This window comes from Maylandia zebra, linkage group LG14 (assembly GCF_041146795.1).
Source record: "Maylandia zebra isolate NMK-2024a linkage group LG14, Mzebra_GT3a, whole genome shotgun sequence".
Lineage (NCBI taxonomy): Eukaryota > Metazoa > Chordata > Actinopteri > Cichliformes > Cichlidae > Maylandia > Maylandia zebra.
This window is the reverse complement of record NC_135180.1, coordinates 17,596,198-17,622,380: the sequence shown is the minus strand read 5'-3', so window position 1 is coordinate 17,622,380 and position 26,183 is coordinate 17,596,198. Positions and strand designations below refer to the sequence as shown.

The 26,183-nt window shown below is 40.0% G+C and overlaps 1 protein-coding gene across 5 annotated transcripts in view; it reads right to left on the bottom strand.

The window, feature by feature from the left end:
* Positions 1 to 383: 383 nt before the first annotated feature.
* gdpd5b (glycerophosphodiester phosphodiesterase domain containing 5b) overlaps positions 384 to 26,183 on the bottom strand; it is a 43,892-nt gene continuing 18,092 nt past the window's right edge. Inside the window, exons 2-17 of one of the 5 annotated variants that reach the window (XR_013101667.1) lie at positions 25,486 to 25,659; positions 15,775 to 15,878; positions 13,215 to 13,308; positions 13,001 to 13,060; positions 12,522 to 12,620; positions 11,601 to 11,694; positions 9,915 to 10,060; positions 8,678 to 8,760; positions 7,304 to 7,454; positions 6,249 to 6,470; positions 5,908 to 6,065; positions 5,642 to 5,789; positions 4,279 to 4,361; positions 2,287 to 2,399; positions 1,805 to 2,176; positions 384 to 1,643 (exon numbers count right to left, since the gene is read on the bottom strand). Coding sequence is in view for 2 of the 5 variants with exons in the window: in XM_076892367.1 (XP_076748482.1) it covers positions 1,561 to 1,643; positions 2,287 to 2,399; positions 4,279 to 4,361; positions 5,642 to 5,789; positions 5,908 to 6,065; positions 6,249 to 6,470; positions 7,304 to 7,454; positions 8,678 to 8,760; positions 9,915 to 10,060; positions 11,601 to 11,694; positions 12,522 to 12,620; positions 13,001 to 13,060; positions 13,215 to 13,308; positions 15,775 to 15,878; positions 25,486 to 25,602 (1,755 nt within the window). In the remaining 3 variants the exon portion in view is untranslated. The other 4 variants (XR_013101666.1, XR_013101668.1, XM_076892367.1 and 1 more) reach the window with 4 other exon arrangements.

Here is a 26,183-nt window from a genome sequence, read left to right as displayed (position 1 = left end):
AAAGTCAAACTTTTTTCAGTTTTGTATTTATGACTGTCGGGTACTGAGGTGGGGTGATGCAGATGAAGCTCATGTACTCATCTAAATTTTATCTGAGGCCTCTAATAGAAGGCGGAGAAGTTCAGAGAGTAGATGAGTGAAGCTGTAATACCTCCCATTAACATAAATACATTTAAGCTCTGACATACATGAGTTACTCAAAATAACAGTTTCACTTCTGCCAAGTGACCTTTACCAGATAACTTAAATAACCCTTTTTAAGATCTTAATGAGGACACTGCACCCTTCTGAGAATTATTGAACCTACACGCTTTACACTTATCCAGACAAACATGATTTCAAAAGCTGTGCAAGAGAAAAGGGAAATATAACCCAAAACACTGTTTTATTTCATTCCTTAAGACTTTAATTTAGAGTTTATAACATTTGCTTCTGAGGCACAGTAATACCCAACATAAGAAAACACAAAAAGGTAATCATCTCTTGACCTGTTCTGATACCAGTCGTATCCCTTAGATTAACTTGCAGCTTCATTTTCACATTTGGTGCCCACTTCATCTACCTCACAGCGGTCAGTTTCACAACAGCAACCAAGCTTTAGATGCATTTTGTTCGTCTGCACTGAAATACCACAAGACTTGACTGCTGTACTTGAACTCAAAGGCTGCACAGGAAGTGAAATCTAATAGGACCAGACTATTGCTAAACTGTCACGTAAGTTCAGATGCCTTTGTGGGCTAGAGCATCTCACGCATTAATCACCTTTTACATACAATTACACACTCAGCACTGCACACATTTATATACCCAGTCAAACACATAATACACATTAAAAATGTACATTCACCATTTACCATAAAAACAGGAGCACAAGTCTCCCCCCCCCGGACCATTTAAACCAGGTGTACTGGGAGCACAGCTCACATGAGTCAGTAGAAGGGATACTTAGAGTTACATGCATTGGTAGGACAGCAGGGCTCTGAGCCTCTATCAAAATAATTCTCTTACATACACCATGTGAGTTTGTCACCTGGAGGAGAAGGCAGGACTTCTGTAAACAGCTTCTGAATTTTTTTTTCTTTTCTATTTAAATATAAATATTACTGTTGGTAAGTTTACTATAAACTACAGCATAGTGCTGCCAGGAGGCAGGATACAATGGGCTGTAAGCTATTAGCCCCATGCTGCGACAAAGCCACAATAAAAAATAAAATTCATCTGAAGAATATCTGATGGCGCTTAAAAGAATGAACTGCTTTGGGAAATTAGCTCAAAAGAAATAAAGAAAGTTGATCTTTGTAAAGAAACAGGCCATGGGAACTCAGAGGAACATTTGGAAGTGAGAGGAGGAGGAGACAAAATTCAATCAGTACAAAGTGCTCTTTGAAATTGTACAGTATGTGTGAGGGGGAGGAAAAATAGTACTATTTACAGAGTATACACAAGGATACTGCAGTCTGCCGGTTAATCGGGGCAGCAGAGGCAGAGAGACACTTTTACACTGATAAACTGGAATGACGGGATCGCCGAGTAGTGTTGTTTTCATCCTGTGAGGCGAGATCACTGGCTGATGCCCTGATTGGCGTAGTAGTCGTAGCTGTCTCCATAGAGCTCCTCGGCACTGCCAACTCCGTTCCTCACCTCTGGAGGGCGCCAAAGGACAAGAAACAAAACAACTTGTTTCAATGATACATTTCCAGCTCTTTCTGACCTCTTCTCATTTACACAAACATCTTTCCCCAGCAGGTTAACAACACTGAAGGATTGGAAAAATGATAAAGAACCACAAACAGCTGGCACTTACATCACTCACCTTTGACCTCCAGTACCAAGGGCTGTCTACACAGACTGGGACATGATTTTCCCCTGGCAGGATTTTGGGGGAGGACAGATGTGTGAAGGGATGGATGGATGCAGGTATGATGATGGGGAAAAAGGGCAAAGTAGGCAGAGAGGTGGAAGGTAACAAGGGATGCAACGGATGAAGGGAACAAAGGAAGAAGTCACTGCTTGTGAAGGATGAAAAGGTGCTGAACATCACACGGAGGATGTAGGAGGGAGGCTGTTACTGGGGCTGACCTTCAACATGGAAGAGAGGAAGAGGAGGACCAAGAAGATTTACAGACACTCAGATGCATGCTGGGATGGACTGGCATGCTATTTGGGCACCTGAAGTCTAAAAAACAGGTTATGGAGGTTCAAGAGCCCAAATTAATGAAAAATAAATAAATAAATAAAGACTGGTAAATAATTCAATTTTTCTTTATTTCACTGCACGGGCCTTACCAGAGAAAATAAGTTTCTCCTTCATGACGTTGATGTCTCCACTGGACCTCCTGACCGCAGCATTCAGCATGATCTGTTCAGGGTTGTAGCTGCGCATACCGCTCATCCGATACCTGCAGTGTTTGCACAGGCTGCATCAGAAATCACCACGAGACACAAGGACACCCTAAAGACAGCTGCACTGGATTACAGCCTGGACATTTCAAATTGTAATAAGCAACCTGGTCTGTGTGCATGCCTCACTCTGTTAAAATGTACAGATTGGAACAAATTATGTTCAGGAATTGTTTGTTTGATACTTCACATGCTATGATGCAACATCCAACCGATATCGGTCAAGTGTATGAAGTATGGCGTTCAATTTGGAGGAAAAAAAACAAACGAACAAAAAACAACAGACTTCTCATAGTGTGTATATATGTATGTATAGGTACTGATCGGGTTTAATTGTAAGTAATAAGGTAAAAGCATCACTCCTTTATCTTTGGAAACACTTGAACGTATTTCATTAAAGATGTGCATTTTGCTGGCAAAATGATCATTTAATTAATGAGTCAATATTCACCGCTCTACTGTTCTCTTAAAATATACTGTCACTCATAGAAAAAAAAAAACAATGTTTCGTTAACAATTAAAAACATATCAACTATTTTCTTATACAAGTGGTTTATCACTGTTTTGTCTTTGCTAGATTATCGTTGCTGACAGGCCACTGATTTCATTTCCTGCCTGCCACAACTTCATCCTCGTTTTAATGAAAACAGCCCCGATTTCAATTCAATTAACTTGGAAGCATTAGTCACAATGAACTGTGACTAATGCACAGAAGCATTTAGAGACACAAACAAGCCAGGATTCAGAAAGCCAATCCTGAGGCCTTTCCTGGATGAATCGAGAGCTCCAATTCATTTTGGACATTTAGTCGTTAACTTATTAAGACTGATGAGACATTTAAACTCTCACTGTGGACTATTTTTTGTGCTGTGTGGGTAGATTACATTTCATTTGTTTAGCAGAGGAGAATGAGGATGAGAAGTCGTCGCTGTCATAGAGGAAAGCACAGCAGCAGTGCAATACATCCATTCAGGTGAGACAGAGAAGAAGGTGAGAATAAATATAGGAAGTGGAACTAAGGTGGAGAGAAAAAATCTGGATGAGATGGATGATATAGTAACAGCAGAAAAAAAAAGAAAAAAAAAAAAAGAGGAAATCAACGATGCATCAAACAAAGGAATGATGGGTAAAGATTATGAAAGGTAGAAAGGTGGTGAAAGGAGAGAAGACTTTGGGTCAGGAGAGGCGACCCAGTTACCTGATCATGTGATAGCTGAGAGAAGATGCCAGAATGCAGCAGGAGGAGGAGGAAGAAGAGCATGCACGTCAGGCAGAGGAGAAAGGACGAGGAAGAGGCGGAAAGAGAAAAAAGGACAAAAGAAGGCGGGAGACAAGAGATCAGTTTAGAAGCCAGCAGAAGCTATTAAATAGCTCCAATAATCAGAGCAGACTCATTTTGAACCCTTATTGTGGAACAGATTAATAAATAAATCAATGCCCTTGGTGCCAGTGATGACAGGAGGACAGGCCATCTGTCTCTGGGGTCATCAGAGAAACAAACAAACAGCACTTATAACACAGCAGAAACGCAGGGCAGGGAGTGTGAAGGGCTTAGCAAAGAGAAAACACGTTTATATAAAAACATTCACCCTTCTCCAGCCTGGGACACAACAGAAATACACATGACTGCTTATAATGCCACAAAACAAAATGGGTTTTAAAGAGATTCTCATTTGATTAAAAAACAGCATCATTATGTAGGAGCTGCTGATGTGTTCCAGACAGGGAGATGTCTACTGAGTAAATGTGTTTGTCAATTAGCAGTAATGAGTGTATTTAAGTGTGAAAGAGGAATAACACACCTGCAGAAAAATAGAGGAACATTAGCTGTTGTGTAAGAGCTCGCTTTAATGATCTCACTGCTGTGTGTGTACTTACTTTTGGAAAATGAATATGCCTATGACTACAGCGAAGGAGATGAGGTCTGCAGACACCCACGCCAGGCAGTACACATTTGGTCTCTGGAAACACACACACACACACACACACACACACACACACACACACACACACACACACACACGATAGATCTGAGTTTTGTCTTGAAGTCATTTACAGCAGGATCCATCACAGGGTGGCGCTATATGCCAAAGAATACAGTTAATTTCAGCTGAATTGTGCTGAACTGTTTTTTTCTGAATAAACCCACTAAAATAACAGTTTTTTTAAACAAACACTGACACTGTCAACATTATCATTTACTACAAACATAAATGCAAATCTCTACTTCCTTCCCCATTACCTTCTGTTGGTCTTAATGACAACTCATAGCATATTTGAGAGGATATTTTTCACAGTTGGGTTTAACAGACAGCGCCGCAGATGCTACGAAAGCCTAAACTGTCCCTGAGCCGTAGCAGTGAGCTGGAGGTCATGTCCACATGTTGTCATGCAGAGTTCCCGTATGGTGCCACAGATGGGGGGAGCGGTTTGGCGCGCTGCACATATGAGGGCGAGTGGAAGGATAGCAGAGAGGCTGCCCATGTTGAGAAGTTTCAACAGGAAGACTGAACTAGAAAAGAATGACACTACAGCAAACAGGAGTTCAGTTCAAAGCTAGGCTCTCCTTTTGATATCAATCAGTAAAATCTAATTTAGTCAAAGAGAGGATGAAGCTGAAGGAGAGGGAGGTTAAAGAGGTCCCTCGCAGCCTTTACAATAAGCATGTATCTAGTAGCTCCCTTAATTAGGTCCAAATTAAATTAAGATACAGGTGGGCTCCACTCGAGTTGTAGTAGCATCTTAAGGACCACTGGTTGAAGCAGGATAGAGCCAAGCTAATCAGCGATTGCTATAACTGAGTCTCTGAATACAATTTTATTTAATTTTTATTTGTTTGGCACCAATTAAAAACAGGTAAAGAGCCTTCAATATTAGAGAGAAACCTCAGCAATCAGACATGAGTAAAAGTAAGAATTTTAAACAGTAAGAGATCTACATGATGCCTGCTGGTTGGAAGAAGAGGCTCAAACTTACAGTTTATAAATGGGATGTGTCATTCTCTTTGATTTTCTATAAATTAATAACACCGGCTGAATACACATATTTTAAGACACGTCTGCAACAAGATTTGGAGAGCAGAAAAGGTCTGAAAAATCTCAATGCAGTAAAGGAGCAAGTGGGGGGGAGAAAGGAAATCATTCAAATAGAAGATCAGACCCCCCCCCAAAACAATTAACTTAAAAGCAAAATGTGAACCCAAAAGACTTATATAAAACTACTGTGTGTGATGAGTCCTTACCATTAACCAGATGGGGTAAGGCACCTTTAGGAGGACATGCGGGGCCTCCGAGGAGACTGATGACACCCCGCTGCACCAGAGCACCGAGTACAGCCAGGGCTCGTTGACTGTGTAGAGGGTGAGATTGATGTGGGCCTCGGAAAAGTTCCTGGGAAAAAAGGGGGAGAAAAAAAAAAAAAAAAAAAGGAAAACATTCAGGCACTTATAAATCTTTGTGCTGAAGCTGCAGACTGATAACACAACATCAGGGCTGTGTGTCTTCCTACCTGATTTCCTCTCTACTGACTTGGTTGTATCTGAGCAGCAGGCTGCTGATGCCGGACTGCTCCAGAACTTGAGGGCTCCGTTTCACCACTGAGGTCTGGATCAGATCAGGTGCTAGCTGTCTCACCTGGGCTCTATTGTCATCAGGCGTCCACATCACCTGGACACGGCACAGTACGTCAAACAGTTACAGCTTTGAAACTCTATCACCAACACAACTATTTTTATAGGATTTGCATTTGAACTCATTCGTTTTGCATGTAGCATGCAAACAAAGAAACACCGGACATCACGCAGTGAAAAAGAGCAAACACACACTGCCATTTAATCCCTATATAACTACCAGGCTTTGAGGAACCCCAGATTGCTGCACAGCTTGTAGTGTATCGTTGATCCAGCTGTCGTAGCAGGGGTGCTTGGGAGGAGGTCTACGCAGCCTGAAAACCACCGTGCTGTTGTGATATGAGGCTAGTTCTAGAAGCTGCTCCAGGCTGCACACAGTCTGGTTGGCGATCCGTTCCTTCTCACGTTGAAGCAGCGTGTTCACGGTCCAGAAGGGGTCATCCTGAAACATCACACACACAAAAAAAGGAAGAAAAAAAAAAGTGATCATCAGGTTTACAGTTTAAATGAAAGAAAAATACAGGTTACAATACAGCTTTATAACACTTTTATCAACATAAAAACTCAAAAGATCATTCAGTACATCGTTGGAGGACGCCACATTTCTCGCTACACTGCTTACTCCCTTTGGAGAAGATCCTGAGAAGATTCTTTTAATCTATGATAAGATGCCATTTCACTTTTTTTGACTAGAAAACACTTCATTTCTGCCTTTTATATATTGGAGAATACATATACACTACAGATTAGGTGATGAAAAATCATTGTTGAAATTACATGGAGTGGTGGTACGGCTTTTCTTAGAAATGCAATATCTATCCACACAGTGTGCACACATGCAGTGTAAACACAAGACGGGAAAGTAATGAAGATTCAAACAAATACAGACAGCCACATCTCAGTCTTTGCACATCATGGTCTCATCTCATAAGAGCTAAGCTAAAGAAGGAAACATTTTAAAGCAACAAACCTGCACTTTTAGACATGGACAGATTAATGAAAAAGCAGTCCTCGAGTGACGGCTGTTTCATGTACGAGGATGACAGTGAAACATGGCACTCATCGCACCGCAGCTCCCAGTAAAGCTTTGGTGAGTGTTAACATTTTGATGAAAGCCAACGACATCATGAATGATCAATGTGCGATGCCGTATAGCATTTATGGCTCACTGGGATAATGGCTTTTGTTGCACATCAGTGCATCCCGGCACGCTAAAGCTAAGACTACTTTCAAATAAATTCACAGATTTAGTCCTTATTAGAAACCAAGAACTACCTTGAGGAACCAACGTCCAGCGTTGAGCTGCTGCAGATCCGTCCAATTGAAAAGTGAGGCTTCGTCCATCTGTCTATCTGGAAAAACCTTCTCTACGTCTGTGGTCCTTCGCAGGGTAAAGTCACGCATCAGGAAAGGAACACCATCCATGCTAGCAAACAAAAGAATTAAGAAGTAATTAATATTTGCAGCTGATGTGTACGAGAGAGATGAAGGTTCCGAAAATAGCAGAGAAGAGATAAGAGCTGAAATCGTGCCAAAAAAGGAAAATGCTGCTGCTGACCAATATGTGAATTAAAAAAAACAAAAAAAAACCTGAGCTCATATCAAGATCATTTCCAAGAAAAGACAAAAGGAAAAAGCCCTTCCATTCTCTGTATTTGTCATTCAAATACTAATCGGAAAAACAAACTAAGCATTTGACTAACAAATATTCTGCTAACACATATAGGTGGGTGTTTGTCTGTGTTTGAACTGTTAGTTTCCAAAACAGCATCATCATGTGTGGGGAAAAGAAATAAATAAATAAAAATCATGTTCTATAGTATGAATGCGTGCACACATGAGCATTTGTCTCCAGTCTGCTTCAGGAGTGGAGTCTCTTTGTGGATCTGGCTGTCATCAGGTCTAATTACTCAGCACCGTTAGGAGCCCACCTGTCAGCAGCCTGAACATCACACACCCATTCACCTCTCTCAGGACCACACACACACACACACACACACACACACACACACACACACACACGATTGCTTCAAAAACATCTAATCAAATTAGGATGCACTGACGGTCTTAAAACACTCTGCACTATGAAATGTGGCTCTAAAACACAAACACACACTTTGTGGCCGGCATCACTCTCCACCTCCACACAATCACTCATCCTCCATAGCCGTACATGCATGAGTAGACATGGGCACCCACTATTCATCATATAGTATGGACTATCCACCCACCCAATTTCCTGCCTTCCTCCAAGTGTGCCTCTCTGAGCTCAGCCCGTCTTCATTATGTTGGTAAAATCATGCAGGAATTGATAACTACGGACTGCTACTATACTTAACAGCGGTATGTTCAATGCATAATGCCTAAGATTGTCCCTTTGGTATTTGGAGTACACAATAATAATAAAACAAAAAACAAAAAACAAAAAAACAAAATCCCAAGCAGGTCTAAATGTGATACGTGGTCCTGTGTGACCTGAACTGATTGAGAAATTTTTGAAAAGCCAGTGATTGTGATAATCTATGAAACCCAGTGTGTGTGTGTGTGTGTGTGTGTGGGGGGGGGGGGGGGGGGGGGGGGGGGGGGGGGTGTCTAAACCTTTTATTTGCTTTGCTTTATCATTCTCTTGTATTGATTGTGTGTGCGTACCTGATAGCCACGTCAGCCTCCAACCCAGTGACATTCATCTGCAGCGCTCGCTGGAAGGACCAAATTGTGTTCTCTGGAGCAAGCTACAAACACACTCACAGTAAAGGACAAGCACAGAATTTTTTTTATTTATTTATTTATTTTAACACATAGCCCCGTAACAATGACCTAACTTCTGACTTTTCTGAAGTTGGAGCTACATCTCTTGATAAGAAAATGACACAGAGAAAACGTTTTTACATGTATTTATAAAGCTTTCACACTCTGTCCTGTTCACAAAATAATACACACTCTGCCCTCTGAACACAAAGGATTGTGTGTAATGAAAAAAGTCACAGCTGCAGCTTGCCCTTTAACTCTTCTGGTCGAGGGTATGATCAATACCATACCATCACTTACTAGAATAGTATCATCCTATGAAAGCCTGTGAGTAAAGCTACTTGCCTGGGAACCACAGGAAAGGAATGATGCTATAATCAATACAGAGTGATTCTGGGACAAAGAGTCCAGTGATGTGATCACTGTTTCCCAGTGGGAGTCTCACAGCCTTCCACAGCCACTCCTAAATTTAGATTCCACAGTGAGAATCAATTGCCTTGCACAAATAGCACAAAAATCTGGGTGTGTTTTTGAGCGTGTGCGTGACTAACTGTTCTGAACAACCATCTTCTCGTTCCTTCTAACAGTTGTGTAATACTCAACAGTACGTTTTGCCAAGGGCTTAAGTTTGTCTGCAGGTGATGTTAAGAAGCAATGGCATTAACCCAAGCACATAAATCAATCATGCAAAAATGCACTTTGCTTACAGATCATATGTTAATGTGGCTAACCATTCCAGCTCCAAGTAAGAGTCTAACTGGTGCTTAAAAAAAAAAAAAATAAAAAAAACTACAAACAACACTTTGTCTTTGGCTGTGTTACACCGCAGTCCAGAAGAACATATAGGTATGGAGCGCTCCCAGCTCACATAGTTTTTCTATTTTTCAGTTGCACACAAGTTAATATGCTGACACAGTCCTTTTGTTTTTCATTCAGAAAAGTGAGAAAAACAAAACAAGGGACTAATATAAAAAATAACAATATAAAGCAGCACAATTTTTCCTGGGACTCTGGGAGCCTTGCTGCTAAGCCAATATCAGGACTCTGTATGTTACTGTACGAACATGTACATCAATTTATTTATTTATTTCGTTTTAAATTCTCATTCAGAATGGAAGCTGGGCATCAGCTGACTCACCATAGGGGCTCCTTGATGGCCAATAACAGCAGGGCGTGGTTTGAGGGTGGCTGGGTCCATGATGCAGGGAGAGGTGATATGTAGGGGCACCACGTAGAGTGCTAGTAACACACTGACATACAGCAAAACCACCACCACCTGGAACACTGGAAGAAGATATGCAGCATCAACATAGTTACAGTTGTTAGCTGTGATATAATGAAGTCTAGTTTGACTTTGGGGAAATTTGCTTTTATGATGACTACTGTAAGAACACTCCAATAGGAGCATAGCATAATAACTGGAACTGGGGAAATGGGTAACACAAAATCTACCATTCAGCACCTCCAAAGCTCACCAAACAGCTCATTATACACAGTTTGTGAAAGATGCTAGGTGCTAGGAGTGTGCCAAAATCAGTTACCTGTGCAAAGGCAGTAAATATCTGAATGTTCAGCAGTGCTTAAAACTACACAGTGGCCAACAACACATCCATCGGGGCCATAGAGATTACCCTGTGTCCAACTCTGTATGAGTGTGTAATGATGGCTCAAAGTGGGCACCCACACACAGGAATGTATTTGTTTCAAGGTCAGCTCCGGGGCGGGGTTCAGTAGCCAACTCTTGTTACACACAGGAGACTCACACAACCCTCATCCACCCTCTCACTCGCACACACACTCATACCCTCTTTGATATTCAGTTGCTGTTCTGCACTGAATAAGATAAATTTTGCCAAGACCTTTTCACCTCATCAAGTATATATATAAAAAAAAAAAAACCCTCAAACATAAACATAAAAAATGAAGCCAACAACTAAACAGTCAGGCAAGTTATTTTCCATCTTTCAAAGAGACAAGGGCAAATTCTTTTGAGCAATGATCATTTAGATGTATCAGGTTTTATCACTAAAGACACATTTATCTTTGAAAAAACAATAACTTGTAAGTAATTAGCACTTAATGATATACCATTAATGCATCAGTTTTTTGGTAGCTGATCGTGGCTCAAGAGTTGGGAGTTTGCCTTGTAATCGGAAGGTTGCCGGTTCGAGCCCCGGCTTGGACAGTCTCGGTCGTTGTGTCCTTGGGCAAGACACTTCACCCGTTGCCTACTGGTGGTGGTCAGAGGGCCCGGTGGCGCCAGTGTCCGGCAGCCTCGCCTCTGTCAGTGCGCCCCAGGGTGGCTGTGGCTACAATGTAGCTTGCCATCACCAGTGTGTGAATGTGTGTGTGAATGGGTGGATGACTGGATATGTAAAGCGCTTTGGGGTCCTTAGGGACTAGTAAAGCGCTATATAAATACAGGCCATTTACCATTTTTACCATTTAGCCAACACTGTGGCTCCCCCTTGTTCAAAATCTCAAAATCATAAATCACAAAGACTTTCAAGTTCTTTTTAGGTGTCTGCTTTACAGACACCAGTGGCAGTGAGAGTGAGGACAGAGCACACATTCAGAGCTAACGATCCCCACAAAGAGTCCTGAAATCAAGGACAAACAATTCAAAATGTCCTGGGTGGAAAACATCACATGAGACCGGAGGAATGTTCGTTATCTTGGACACCCTGGGTGGAGGTCTTGGCCTCTTGTCTACATAGTGTTAATCATTCACAACTCCTCCTGTGTATGTGTGTGTTTGATCTGTGGCTGATGGTAACGTCAGGTAAGAATGGACTTGAATGTTGTGTTACAGAAGCACACATACTCATTTTTTCTGCACGGGTGACCTGTCCAGCCACAATCCAAGATAGTGCCGTGACTGCGGCGAGAGCCCCGATGTGCAGGAACGGGCCTGTAGCCTGAACAGAGGTGTGAAACAGAAATGAATGCGGGGGTATGTAGACAGAAAAGGTTAGAGAGAGTTAACGATTGAGTAGAGGAGGAGAGAAACAAAGACAAAGAAGACAGAGAGACATGGAATTACAGATATTATCTGGAGTTGAAGCACTGGCAACACTATTTAGAGATAATAGCTGTAATTTGTAATGGCATTTAATTTTAATGGCCACAGTTGGAGTCAAATCATGTGTCCACTTCAATCACACATTTCTGGTGGTGCAACAATCCCAAACGGACACACTAACTATAAGGTTATTTAAACTTCTCTGATGTAATTTAATTTTAGAGACACTGCAGTTGCTGTAGTACCGCATAGACAGTTTACATGATTACACATTCCTCCAAATGGCAAGCAGCAGAGTATCAACTGCTACAGCAGGCACACAACGATTATTTTAAAGGGACATTTAAAAAAAAAAAAAAAAAAAAAAAAAAAAAAAAAAGCTGTATATGGATGTACAAGATGGACCGATTGTTGTAGACACTGATGTGTAGTGTAGGAATTACACCAGTTTAAATGGGCATGTGCAAACCTCCACAGCACTACAAAGGAGAGACACTTCAGTCCACCCTGGCTGTCTCTGTGAAAGAAAACTGATTATAGCTCCATTACTGAGCCATTATTATATCAAGGCCGACAACCTCTGGTCAAAGTGTTGGTTGTTGTGTGAAAATAACACTGTGCCTCTCGCCTGTGGATCACAACACTCACTTTAGTACGGAACCTAAGCACCAGCTGTGATGTCTACCCATCACAAGTAGTTTAGGGTGATTTAAGTCTGCTGACCTGCAGGGAGATGGGGATGACATCCCACTCTTGCGCCCATGTTTGATTGACAGATATGACCCCAATGATGGTGGTGAGCAAAGCAGCAGTAACTCCTATCTGTGTGGAGAAAGAGGGAGAGACACCAAAAGAGGTTGTTTGTTTAGACACACATATGCACCAGAATAACCCAGAGTAGCTCGCAGCTCTTTCACATCTCAAACAGTGTTTGGTAACTGTATTTGATTTGCTGACAGCATTTCTGAACAGCTTGTTTTCTGGGATTATGCAACTCTGCTGGGACAACTCCAAACTATAAGTTGGGAAGTTCAGCTGATCAGCAACGATTGGACACAGCAACACACACAAACACTAAGTAAACACATAACAGAGTTAAAAATACATATGTAAAACTCGCCCGCCCCCCTCCCACCACCCATTTTTCACAAACCACACACAGACACATTAACAGTTGCTCAGCTTCACATTTGGCATGTTACCTTATGAAGCCAGTGCAAATTTAACTGCTGCCCAAGTGCAACGTGGCAAAGTGCTAAAACCTGAAGAGAAAGACAGAAAGAAACAAGAACAAGGTTCAGAACAAGCCTGCTGCCTTACAGATCTCAACTTGCTAATCGTTGTTATGTAAGTGGTTACCATATCTGGCAACACATGAAGACAATTTTAAAATCTCTTCAACGATATGCGACTCACAATTAGAAAAGCAATATAGGTGAAGCCAGCAGCGGTGGTGGCTAGGATGGGAACAGTGCCATCACTCCACTCCCCAGAGCGGTTGTACAGGAACCTGCAGAAACAAGGATAACAACATTTCTTGTCTTCATCACACCTAATAAAAAAAGGGTGTGAAGGCTTGTGAGAATAGAGTGTCAGTGTATATATGTGTCCCTATTTTCTCCCACCTATTATCGGCCGTTTTTCTTTCTTACAAAACAAACATGACTGACAAACTACCAACAACATTATGTTAGATTAGCTGCAGAAGTCCACAAAGAAGCAGACTTGTACAAAGAGACAAAATGATGCAATCTACAGTTGAAACATGACATTGATGTAGAAAGCTGAAAATGGAAACTATTGGTTTACTAAAGGTCTCTGATTGACAGGCAGACATCAATAAAGTGCTTTCAAGCTTTGTGTTAGCAACAATAATGCACAGACTCTGCACAGTGACCACAGACACTGTTTCTGTGCCACAGGGAAAATCTGACAAAAATAGATTATGTAACATTATTAATGGATGGTTGGACAAATTATTGAGGACTGGCTTCTGTTTTATGGGATGCTTTACTATAACATGCAACTACATATAGCTATATATAGACATAAAAATATACGCATGCTACTCTGAGTTTAAATCCTCTGAAGAGTGACACTGGGTGTAACACCAGGTCCACAGCTGCAGAGAAAAGACGAAGTGCCTGAATGTATTTGTTTCTGTGCATTTCTTTGGGTGTGGGTGTGCACATTTTTAAATGACAGCTAGGTCCTTTACATTCAAAGCCTTGTGCATGATTCTAGTGGCATAGAGCCACAGCAGGGTCACTTAGTGCAGATGCTCCTCAGCCCTTTGTGAATGCTTTTTATGCTACACATGGACAGAGATACTCCCTGCAGCTAAATCACTCAGTCATAAAGACAGGGATGGCAATTGCTGCGATCATCTCTGGAAATCCCACAAAAGCAGGGTAAAAAGAAGGAAATTTGCTATAAAGAGGGATGGCAAATGTCTATTGGAGATGTAAATGTGGATAAATACACACAACTTAGACAGCAGATAAAACTGGACTGTCTGCAGAACTCCAAAGAGGATGGCAAACATAGCCAAAGGAAAAGGTCAACAGGGGGCATTGTAGTCTACTACAGCTCCATATATTCTTGGATACTACTAGGGTTGTTTTGCATGACTCAAAAATAATTCTTATTTATCCTGCCCTGGGTTTGGTGCAGCCACTCAGTTCAACCACTGTCTGGAACAGCCCGTTTTAGCTCCCTTTCATATAACTTTCTACTGTCTGGCTGCCCCTCGCAGACTCGATCTAAACAGGAAATGGGTGAACTGTGCACCTAAGATGGTCATTTTAGGGATATTTGCTTTCAGTTAAACTGCAAAGGACCATGAGTGGGGAAAAAATAATAAAAAAAAATCCACCCAAAACTAGTCTGAGGCCTTTAGGCCCATTTTAAGGCCCAGCTTTGTTACTTATTGTGAATCAAAAGCTGGGCCTTAAATGAAAAAAGAGCTGGGAGATCACTGAAAACTACAGAGGTGAAGAAACGAGGAAAGGTAATGGAAGCAACGGATGATAATAAGAGGAAAAGGTGACATTGTTGCAGAGATCCCTGAGAGGAGAACAGAGAGAGGAGAGGGAGGGGAAAGTTTTCATCTGAAATCATGTGATGTCTGCATACTCTTTAGAGATTTTGCACTAAAATGGAAACATCAGTGTCGCTAATCAGTTAACATTGCCTTGCATTTAGTATCTTAAAAGGCTCAGTTTCCACAGACATTGATTAAACCCATTCCTCAACCATAAACACAGGAGGCCTTCACTGAATTTTTCTTTTAGTCTAGGATTAAACCGTAGTGTCCGCTCTGTGAGAAGATGTAAGTGGTTGTCCCAAAAAACAGTAGTGGGTTAACAAATACAAATGTATATTGTCAAATATACATTTGTTCGATTAAATGTGGCCCAGGACTGAGTGGTGTACAAAACAGGAAGTTGATGGGTGAGGACCTCTGTGACGTAATGGTGTAATCTGCACAGGGTTGGGTGGTCTCTGTTCAGATTAATAATGCCTTGATTATACTCCGTTGCAGACACGGACAGCTGAAGAGTTGAGTGGTCGTTCCTATTTGACTTCTTTGAAGTTCGTGGCCTTTGGTGCATGTGTAGTTGGTGCATTGTAGAATAAATTATTCGCAGACAAGACTGCATAGTCACAAAATGCTAAAATAAATAAATAAAACCCCCAAAAAAACCCAAACAAAAAACAAAAACAAGCAGGCAGATGTCCCTACAGACCCTTGCGCTCACTGCTTTTCACTGATTGTGAAATGTACGTCAGTCAGATCCGAGCGGACCATAGCTGATTGAAGGTGCTGGAAGTATAATTGAGGCTTCTGGCAGAAAACAGGTTAAACTGATTGTTTACAAAAACAACAAGCCAACAAGTAAGGGTTGAATGTGTTTACAGCCAAAACTATATGCTGGCAGCCTCTGACAACACACAGGGGCACTTTTGTACTCACCAGTTGAACTCGCTGTAGTCATTATGTGCCTCCCACCAGAAGTAGAACCAGACAAGCAGGAGACAGAAGGTAAGGAGGAGGATCAGGGACCACAGAAGCTCCCACTGCACACACAGACACACAAACAATTATTTATGTGGCTCCTCCATATTTAATTATAACAGACTTGAGAAGATGACTTAAGTCCTTTTGACAATAATAAAAACAACTGAATTACAAACAATCTGCTGAATTCTACACACAGTAATAGAGACACTCTGTATAAATTATTGGATAGACAGTCACAATTTAAGTACCACAGGAGAGACCAGCAGAGTTCATAATAAGTTAACTTTTCCTAAACTTACCTGAGCACATGGCACCAAACTGACCCGAGTATTCCCTTATACACTTTGCTCATTAGCAAGGAACAGCTTTTAATAAAGTTTGTATGCAAGCTGACTAATTACTGTCCTCATCTCCATGCACTTTGGCACTTTGGCAAATATTAAATGGGCTAAATCTTCACAGAGACAGAAAGAGACCCTGAGGACATGCATAAGAGGTGATGAGCACACAGGCATTTCCACCGTTCTCAGCAAACTTTAAATACATCTACGGTTGTGCTATTATCCAGACAAAAACCTTCTGACCTTTTCTTAAAGCAAAGAAGCTTGATTTAAGAAAAGCTCATTGTGCCCTGATGAACTAAGCATCAGCAATGATTGCTCACAAACCCTTAGGTAACGCACACAAAGCTGATTGAATAAACCCCGTGGGCTAAAGAGTAATGCGACTTTAAATGATTTGATACCAGTGACATGCAGTGAGTTTTGTGGAAATCATACACACCGTTTGATCACAGTTATATAAAAAGTCAGAGTTTTGTGTAATCTGGACCAATTGCATGATACACATTTACTAAGAAAATCGACTTTTCAAACCTGCTCCTGGGTCAGAAACAAGTGTCTGTAACTGTAGTGCAACTGTAGTAAATGTGTGGTGAGTCTATAGGAAGTCTGAGACGGTCAGCCAAATATCTGCATGAAGTTTAAAGATGTTGCTTATAGAATCTGGTATGTATAAAAATTACATCCAACTAATAAAATAACTGATTAATAAAAGAAAACTGTTTTTACTAGTTTAAGCTTCTTTATTTGTTGTATTTGTTTATCTTCTGTAAGTAAATTTATATTTGAAGAGCCACTTTGAGTTCCCAGAAACCATTTATGAATATTTTATAACAATAATTAATCTTTAAAAAATGAAAGAATAGACAAAAACAAAACAGATGAATGCATCCTTGCTTTTGGCCTAAACATCAAAAAACATAAGTATAAAAAAAAACTTGTGAGCTTTATGTGGGTTGTAGTGTTAAGATAAAGTCACTTGGTTAAATAGCCTAAGCAGCTAAAATGCACCACTGCTGAGTGCTGAGGATCAGATCATTATCACCTCAACCAGCTGATGTAAGGCAGTATGCCTGACCTGCTTTTATCAGCTCTCATTTTCAAGGTGTGTGGGTGGGTTGGTTTTTTTTTTCCTCTCTCGTTCTTTTTTTTTAATATTCAAAGCTTTCCAAAAGCTGGAGCTAAAGGTTTGTGGATCATGAATAAGCTTTTCAGCTTAAAATGATGTTAAACACAGCATCTAAATGCCATACTTTGACCTCAAACTAGTTTTAAGAGCTTCCTTAAATTTCAGCATGCCAATCATATTCAGACTCTTATGAAATTCCTGATGGAACATGTTATTTCACTAACAAAAAAAACACTACAATAATAATGAATAAATAAGCCTCTCAAAAACACTCAGTTATTTTCTGAAAAACAACTACTGCTTAGCTTCCACTGCAAAATAACAAACATTTACCTGGATCCTTCCTAACATTCAGATAACAGCTCAGCGTGGTTACAAAGAGGTTACACTGATCTCTGTGGGAGGAAGAGCTGTGTGTGACAGGCAGGTCTGGCCCGGGTTCCCATGGCCCTTAATGACTACCTGGAGACACCTGGGAGAGCCGACCTTGAGAGGAGCCATTGTTTGGCCTGCCCCCCCTCTCATTAAATGCTCCACCTTCTCCTTTTCTTTGGATGAACCTGAGAGAGCTGCTATGATGCACAAAGTCTTTACTACTAATACGGAATGAATATGAATATGGCACACAAGGAATCAAACAAGACAACCACAAGTCAAGAAGAAAATTCTTAAAAAGATCATCTTGTTGGGTCTGTTAGTCCGTCTTCCTGTTTCCCAGCTCACTCAGCAGCAGAGCTCATTCAGTCAAAGATGACTTGACCTGCCCTCGTAACGTCACATTACCATTCTGCACAGCTGGCTTTTTATCCGGGCAAAAGAACACATGACACAGACCAACAGCGGGCCAACGGAAATCTATGAAAATTCAAAGCAGCTCTGGGAAACAGAGTGTTTGAAAAGCACTCCAACACTTCTCCAGGCTTTATTATGACAACATTTCCAAGTAGAGTGCTAAGTTGTTTGACTCTTTAGGAAATCACAAGAGTGTATTCTCCTGAGGAAGACCAGTTATGTAATCAAACTTAGAATCTAAGTTATGCTTATTTATCTTATATGTATAATCTTGGCTGTGTCTGTGTCTGAAATGACCATATTAAAAGGACAACATATATGATGCAGTCCATACTGCATAATGAACTAAATCAAATGCATTTCTGAAATGTTGAATAAAAAGTGCAAATATTTGAAAAGCTTGGAAGTGGCAGAGCTAACTGCTAAAAATAGAAGGATCAAATGGATCAAGGAAAATATTGCTGCAGCATATAAACACTCGTGTTAAAACCTTAAAAGGATACATTCCAGAAAATCCTCCGCTTGCACTTTGTTCACAAAACTCTTTGCAAGTAGTGGAGACAAATGCCATAACAAGCTTTTACCTACAATGTTGATATGCTGCTTCTACAAAGCATCGACATCCCTTCAGTCACATAAAGCATTCATCATTTATGAAATGGTACTGTACTTTATGCTCTGTCAAAAAAAATATATACAGGCTGCCTAAGAAAACATTAAATAGTGTCAAAATAATAATATTTGTGATTCTCTATTGCACTCAAGAAAACGACACCAGTGAATTCATATCTGGAAAAGTCAGGTATGGAGCACAAACCGTATGTGGTGTGGAAAAATATACCTTTTGCTCTTTTTCCAAGACAGCTGAAAGCAGAGAAAACATTGCTGTTTTAAATTAAAAAGCTGCACAAAGACTTACTTATGGGGCCAAGGGCTGTGAACAACCCCTGCACAGGATAAAATAAAAGTAATAAAAAGGAAGTCTAAACAAATTTATATGAGTTACTCTTCCCCACCTCCTTCTTCAGCAGCATTTTATTTTTAACTGCTCATAGCAGGGCCAATACAGTGGATTATTACTGCAGCAGCCAACAATATATTAAATAAAGCCTACTGGATTGTTCCTCTGTCTGCAGTAATGTTCTTTTGAATTTTATGGTTTAAAAACAACTCAAAATGTCAGCTCGAATTCAGTGTCTTCCCCTTGTTGCAGCTTAGTAAATATTCCCATTAGAGTGCAGCTAAAGGCATTTGGAATGTTAAGTGGGAATGAATCAACCTAACTCAACCCAACACTTACTGCAGACATAAATAAGGGGTAAAAAAAAAAATCCACAAAAACAACAGCAAAGAATCTCAAGAAAGCAAATGGTCATGCCCATGGGTTCCATACTTTCAGGCAGCAATTGAATTTGCATTAAAAGGAATCCTATTATGAATCCACTTTAGAGCTTGTAAATTTGGATGGACTACCACAAAAGGTCTTTAATTCCCAAACTGTTGATGTGTTACTTTTGTTAGACCCCTGGAATCAAAGTTGAAGGTCTACAGTGAAATCACTCCTTGACCGCATCATTTCGAATCCACTGTGGTAGCTTTTGTGGAGATTTGCTAGCTCCTTCCAGTTGGTACTTTGTGATAGATAATTGGTTCTCAGTCAAATTTAAAGCAAGGAAATCAGGTAAATACTGAACATCATCATATCTAACAAGACGGCACAATCAAGGTATCAGTGGGTAATATGCTACCTATAGCAGTTACAGAGGTTTTGATCTTTTGTCCTTCTTTTCACTGTAAGGGTGACTGCTAACTGCCAATATGGCTGATTCAATCTGTTCTGTGTTCTCCAACAATGCCTCAATATGCCAGACTGGATCGAGTCTACACAGTTTCACACTCAAGATGGTAACTATTTATACCCATGAGCTGTTCTACAACAACACTTGGACAGGGTTGCACAGAAGAAAACACGTGATGTGTGATTATTATACAGAACTGCAAATGGCCTATTGTGTATACTTTCATTTGCATCTGATTTGTAAGTGTAGCCCAGACAGAACTAGGATGTTAAGTTCTGTAGGATGGATAAAATAAATTCACCCATGGAAACCTGTCATCCTGTGGATTCACAAGTCAAGTTGTGTAACTGTGGCCCATCCTGCATAACAACAGCAGTAACAGCAAAGATGTTAATTTCTTCAAGTTGTTCATTTTCATTTCATTTGTCAAATTTTAATTAAGATTTGACAAAACAAGTATTTGAGATCACAATCTAATGTAATCCCTAAAAATTTAATAAATACGAGGAGATGTACCAAAATAACTAACACAAGTTAAAAACTAATTTTGATAATTTGTGACATTAAAATAAATACTGTACAAACACAGAGTGCACACTGTGAGACAGACTGAACTACACATTCTCACAGACTACATCTTAAATTGACCGAGCTACAAAAAGAAAGACACATTTAAATAATTATTGTGAAAGTAACACAGTCAAAATTCATCATCTTGTCCAAATCTGCTTTGATCACTGAACCTGCTCCTCTGCTCCTCTGTCTGCAGCTTCACCTCCTCAGGCCGGGAACATTTTTGGCTGCTGTGCTCTGATTTCACTCTATTTGCTCAGATTATTTCTGGTGTTAATGACAACTTCTCTTAAGTACACATTTACATTACAGATTGATTAAAAAAAAAAAAGAAAAAAGCTAATCCAACTGCCCAATGGTGGAATGTCACAACTTTAATAGTCTTTTGTTTTTTTATGCTTTGGATATATTGCATATTGTGTCACCAAATGTATTCAACAGATATCAGATTTATTTACTTCCTAGACATTGGTCAGGCTCTGCAAGAAACAATTAAATGATACATTTAATTAGACACGGCAGCTTGACACAGTATGCTGCAATTAAACATGCCAACACTGCAGGATGCTGCTTAATTTCCTTCTGCTACCACAGATCAATACAGGCAGAAAAAAACCCCCAAAAAACCCTTTTCCTGTAAACTCCAACCTAACATGCTCCGCTCTCCTTGCCTCCATCTTCACTGGACATAACACCTCAGTCACTTGTCACATTCCTGAGCAGATCCAGTTAAGTCTCTGACATTTCACACAAGCCGAGTAAGCATTTTAAAATGCAGCTATATTACCAGCCTGCCAATAGCATGAGTGGGAAAAATAATTCAAGGCCACATTACTACTTTTATCATTAAAAAAAAACAAAAAAAAACAAAAAACGAATTCCATACACAAGATTCAGTTCAAGTAATTTTGCATATATGAGAAATGTACACACAGCCAGCATTTCTTCCTGAAACATGAAGTACACCCATCTCAACCCTGTAGATCAGTAAACTCTCGGTCAAATGTTCAAACATGTTTCCAACCATAGGAAGGTCTGGATAGGAGACCATGTAAAAAAAAAAAAAAAAAAAATCCTAAAAAAAACAAAGAATGCACTTCAATTACATGCTGATTGATTTAAAATCCTCTGTGTACAGAAGCAGATATACACTATGTGTCACTGTCCAATAGCTCTAACTTTAGACATTTACTAGATGTTACTTGTTTGAAGGAGGCCACACATTTTAGAATTTGTTGAAAAGTCACTGTTTGGATTACAGGGGTGAGGACGCACACACTGGGAAGAAGTTCAGGGATTTTCTAATCAAAGCAGATAAAGTAAGTATGTTAGCAGAGTTGCGGTACTTTGTTTCACTTCCTTAACAATAATAATTTGCGTCTGCCATAAAAAGAAAAAGAGAAAAAAAAGACTGTAAATGCAGAGGAAAAAAAGATATCTGCAAAATGTTCATGTCCAAGGCAACAGTCCAGAACAGAAATACACTGCACATATATTTAATCCAACAAGTGCGTAGGAGACGGACAAACCGGTCCAATGCTGCAAACAGACTAATGTTAAATGTCTAGTCTGTCAAATCACTGGTCCAAAAACTAAAACTCGTAAAAATAAGCTGCTGTTCATCAGTTCCAAAGAAAAGGAACAACTGTTATAATCTAATACTGTTCAGTCTTCAAATATCTTCCCTTTTTATCTGCTAGCACAAAAATTCAATGTTGCAGAGCAGCAATCGCTTCAAGTAACTGCTAGCTCTAGCTCCTGTCCAGTATTTCACAAGCCAGGGCAAATGTAGACCACAAGATTACCAAAGCTTTGCTTCTATTTTTGAAGCCTTTGTCCCACTGAATTGTAAAGACTGGCTAGATGGAAATACTTTCAATTATTACTGAGAGGCCAGATCGGCTTGCACTGTGTGACGTTGGCAGTCTTCCTACAAAGCACCTTGAACAGACAGGAGGCAGCGTCACTAAGGTAGCCAGTCAACCCGAACGACTCATTAGAGTGAACAAAGATGAAAAAGGGAGAGAAACTACACAACCCACTTGTGGATTATAAATGGGTCTATAGTTGTTGCTTGCTTGTCAAGCTCCTGTGATTCGCTGAGGTCCAGTTACACATACCTGACACCAGCTCCAAGTCGCAGTTTGCTTACAGAGATCAGTGAAGGTGCAGTTTTTTTATGAAATCACCACATTAAGAAACATTCTCTATGGAAATCAACAGTAATTTTTTTCCAGTATCAGCACTGACAATTTTAAATATTAAATGAATCCAAATGAATTAAAATAGACTGAAGGGTCCATTTTTGCACTGGAGACAAGATAAGTGCTACCCAGCACCACAGGTTCAAAACAAAGGATGAGCACCTTGGGGGAGTGGGGGTGCTGACTTGGTAACATTTATTCATTTGTGCTTGTAACAGGAAACAGAGCTACACTGTGTCCAGGTCCCTCCAAACAGGAGGAAAAAATGAGGTGTATTCCATTTATGAAATGCGGGTAAATATACCCTTTTTGCCTTGCTGTGTTATTTCTGTGTGTTTACTTATACACCTAAACAGGTTTATATAGGTAATTTGCTCACATCAGTGTGTGTGTGTGTGTGTGTGTGTGTGTGTGTGTGTGTGTGTGTGTGTGTGTGTGTGTGTGTGTGTGTGTGTGTGTGTGTGTGTGTCCGCTTGTGCCCTTTGTTTCTGCCAGTTTAGAGTATATTATATGGGCATAAATAAATGAATGTAAACAAAGACATGTGCTGTGTGTTTGAGTCTGTTGGAGCAACATAACCAAAGTGTCCTTCCAAAATAGCAGAAAGAAAGGTCACCTTATGCAATACTTTTGGCATCCAGCTAATATTAATGGTGCTGCAATTTTATAAAAATGAGCCAAATGAGCCTTCAAAATTAAATTGTTTAAAAAAATTTTTTCCCCCATGTAGGCATTTATACTTACAAATGACTTGGACCCCAAGGTCTGCTGACCTGTCAGTGATAAATGAGACCCTTCTACAGAATGCTTGCAGGGTTTTCTTTACGTGACAAGCTTGAAGTTCAATAATAACAACACGCGCACAAAATCTAAATCAACCTTTTTTAAAATTTAAAAAAAAAAAAAGAAGAAAAAAAAAAAAAAGGGTGCAGAGTGTATGTGATGACATACAGGTAGAAACAATGGAGTATTATAACTTCAAGCTTGACCATAGAAAGCTCAAGGTTATTGAATGAGGGAGAAGCCAGCAAGGACATAATATGGTCACATGTATTTTTCTTAGTATGTAAATTAGGGTATTTGGAGATCATGGTGTGGATATAAAAGCACACCTCTTTGGAAGAATAAGAACAGTTTTATAGGATTTGTGCATTTTTTCAGTAGTATATTCAACAGAAAATGTAAAAACTCCTACACATCCAACTTGTTATTCAGGGCTGTGAGGAAAAAAGAAAGAAAGAAAAAACCCACACCACATTACTGTAGCAATACAATAATAATAGCTTTTAAACTTAGCAATTAAACTTTAAGAAGAAATGCCAACTTTTTAATAAAGATGCTACTCTTAAAAATGTAGGTTGAAGGTCACTGGAAGATCTATAAAAAAGCCAAGTAAGTGAGTTTAATTACTAAGCAATAAATAACAGAAAACCTTGTTTGTGGAAAGGGAGTGAAATTCTCTAAGGACTGTGGGAAACTGACCTTGGTAAAATAAATTGCGCACAGAACAAGATGATCGGATCTCATTCATCCACAACTGTGCGCTGGCACACGTGAGTGCGTGAACAGCTTCAAATTCTCTTGTAACAAAGAATGAGAGCAGGGACAGCACTGACTCCATTTCCTACTGATGTCCTTCTTGTACACAGTGTTATGTAAATCTATACACTAATCCAGCCATCATAAGAGTTTCTATACAAACAAAAGCTCTGTTAGAATGAAAGAAAAAAAAAAAAAAAAAAAAAAAATCAGGTCAGTCAAATGTCATTCTTTCAATTAACAGACTGGCTGCTAGTGTCGTTAGTATGCATCTCTAAAACAATTAGACAAACCTGAGAATACACTGTAAATAAACAGGTCGCAATTGCTGTGATGGTGTCATTCTATGATCTGTATGGGTTTGAATGCAGGCTATCCCAAAAACTGCAAATTTTTCCTTTCACTTTAATTTCAGTGTAACCTGACTTTTTATAGTCAAAAGAACCTGTGTGAGCAGCAACTCTGTAATAAAATTAGGAAAAAACTGAACTGAATCTGACAACAAAGCCTTTAATTCATGTAGCGTGCTCCTGTCTCAGAGGTTTCCCTAAAGTGTATTAGGAATGTTATGAATGATAACTCTGACTATGTTACATTTAATAGAAAAAATATGGTTCCCAGTCACATCAGCAGAGTTTTGGTTATGTCAGTCTCGTGTTGTTTGTATGCAGCAGCCCATCTTAACACTCTGAAACAGGTAACGTCAGCTGAATTGTCAGTGCTTAGCTAGCAAACAAAGGTAGTGGATGACAGTCTCTGGGGGTTGCAGCAGTCAAACAGAATCAACCTACTGTGACATTACTGTAATATTTGTTGCTCCAGCTAGGCCAACATAACGACCATGAAGTCAGCCTCTGGGGGCTTCTGCCCAAGTTGTTTCCATTCTTGGCATACAGCAGCGGACTTGCCCCCCACACAATATAAGCAGAGTTGCTAAGTAGTGCAATAAACACTCAGCACCAGATTGACAGTGGACAGTGAAGGTGATGTCAAATAAACCTTGGTTTGCGTGGTACTCGCCAGGTAGGTTGTCCCAATCAACTTCGGAAAGTATTCACGCTTCTATGGATTTATTTTGTCCAAGTTTTATGCAGTTTCTTTACATAATCCCACACTGACAAAGTGATGGTGACTACAAATGATTTTTTAATCCCTTCTTGTTGTTGAACTATGTGCTATGGTACAGTGTGAGGCATTACTCTTTTACAGAAAGGAACTCATGGATAGCAATATGTACTGTACAGAAATGGTAAGGTTTCTGCATTGTTTAATAAGGGGCCTCTCACCTTGGTGGTGTCATCATGGGAGCGTTGATAGCGTTTCCATCTGCAACCATAGATCCCAGTGATGCATGACAAACAAAGCTGGCGCTCATAGACTTGGAGGGGTTGGTGTTTCACCATGCTCCTTCAGTCAGTCCGGCTTCCAGAGCTCTAACATCCCACTGGCTGCGAAGGATCCTGTGAGAAATTACAAACAGCGTTAATATTGAAGCAAACAACGCAGCAACAAATTGTTGAAACCACAAAGGCTGTGTTTGACAACCCATGGAACAAATGGAGTAACATGTCTGGCACTTTAATAGAAAACACATGCTGCCTTGAAAAGCTCGTCCCGATAAAAAGCACAGCTTCAAATTAAGACCTTGTGCATGTTTCCAATGACAACTGGGACTGCTAGCAGCTTTTCATCAAGGAAAAAAACATGGCAAAGAACATTGGTAAAGTGATTATCTATTGAACATCACATGACCAAGAACATGAATATCAGAATCAGAATCAGAATCAGAATACTTTATTGATCCCTGGGGGAAATTATTTTTTGTTACAGTGCTCCATTTTAAACCAACATTAAGACAAGACAGACAATACGCTAACTAAGAATAGTACAATATATACATATATATACATACATACATACATACATAAATAAGTCACTTATAAATAAATATTTGGAAAAGAAACATGTGTAGCTGTTGCAGTAA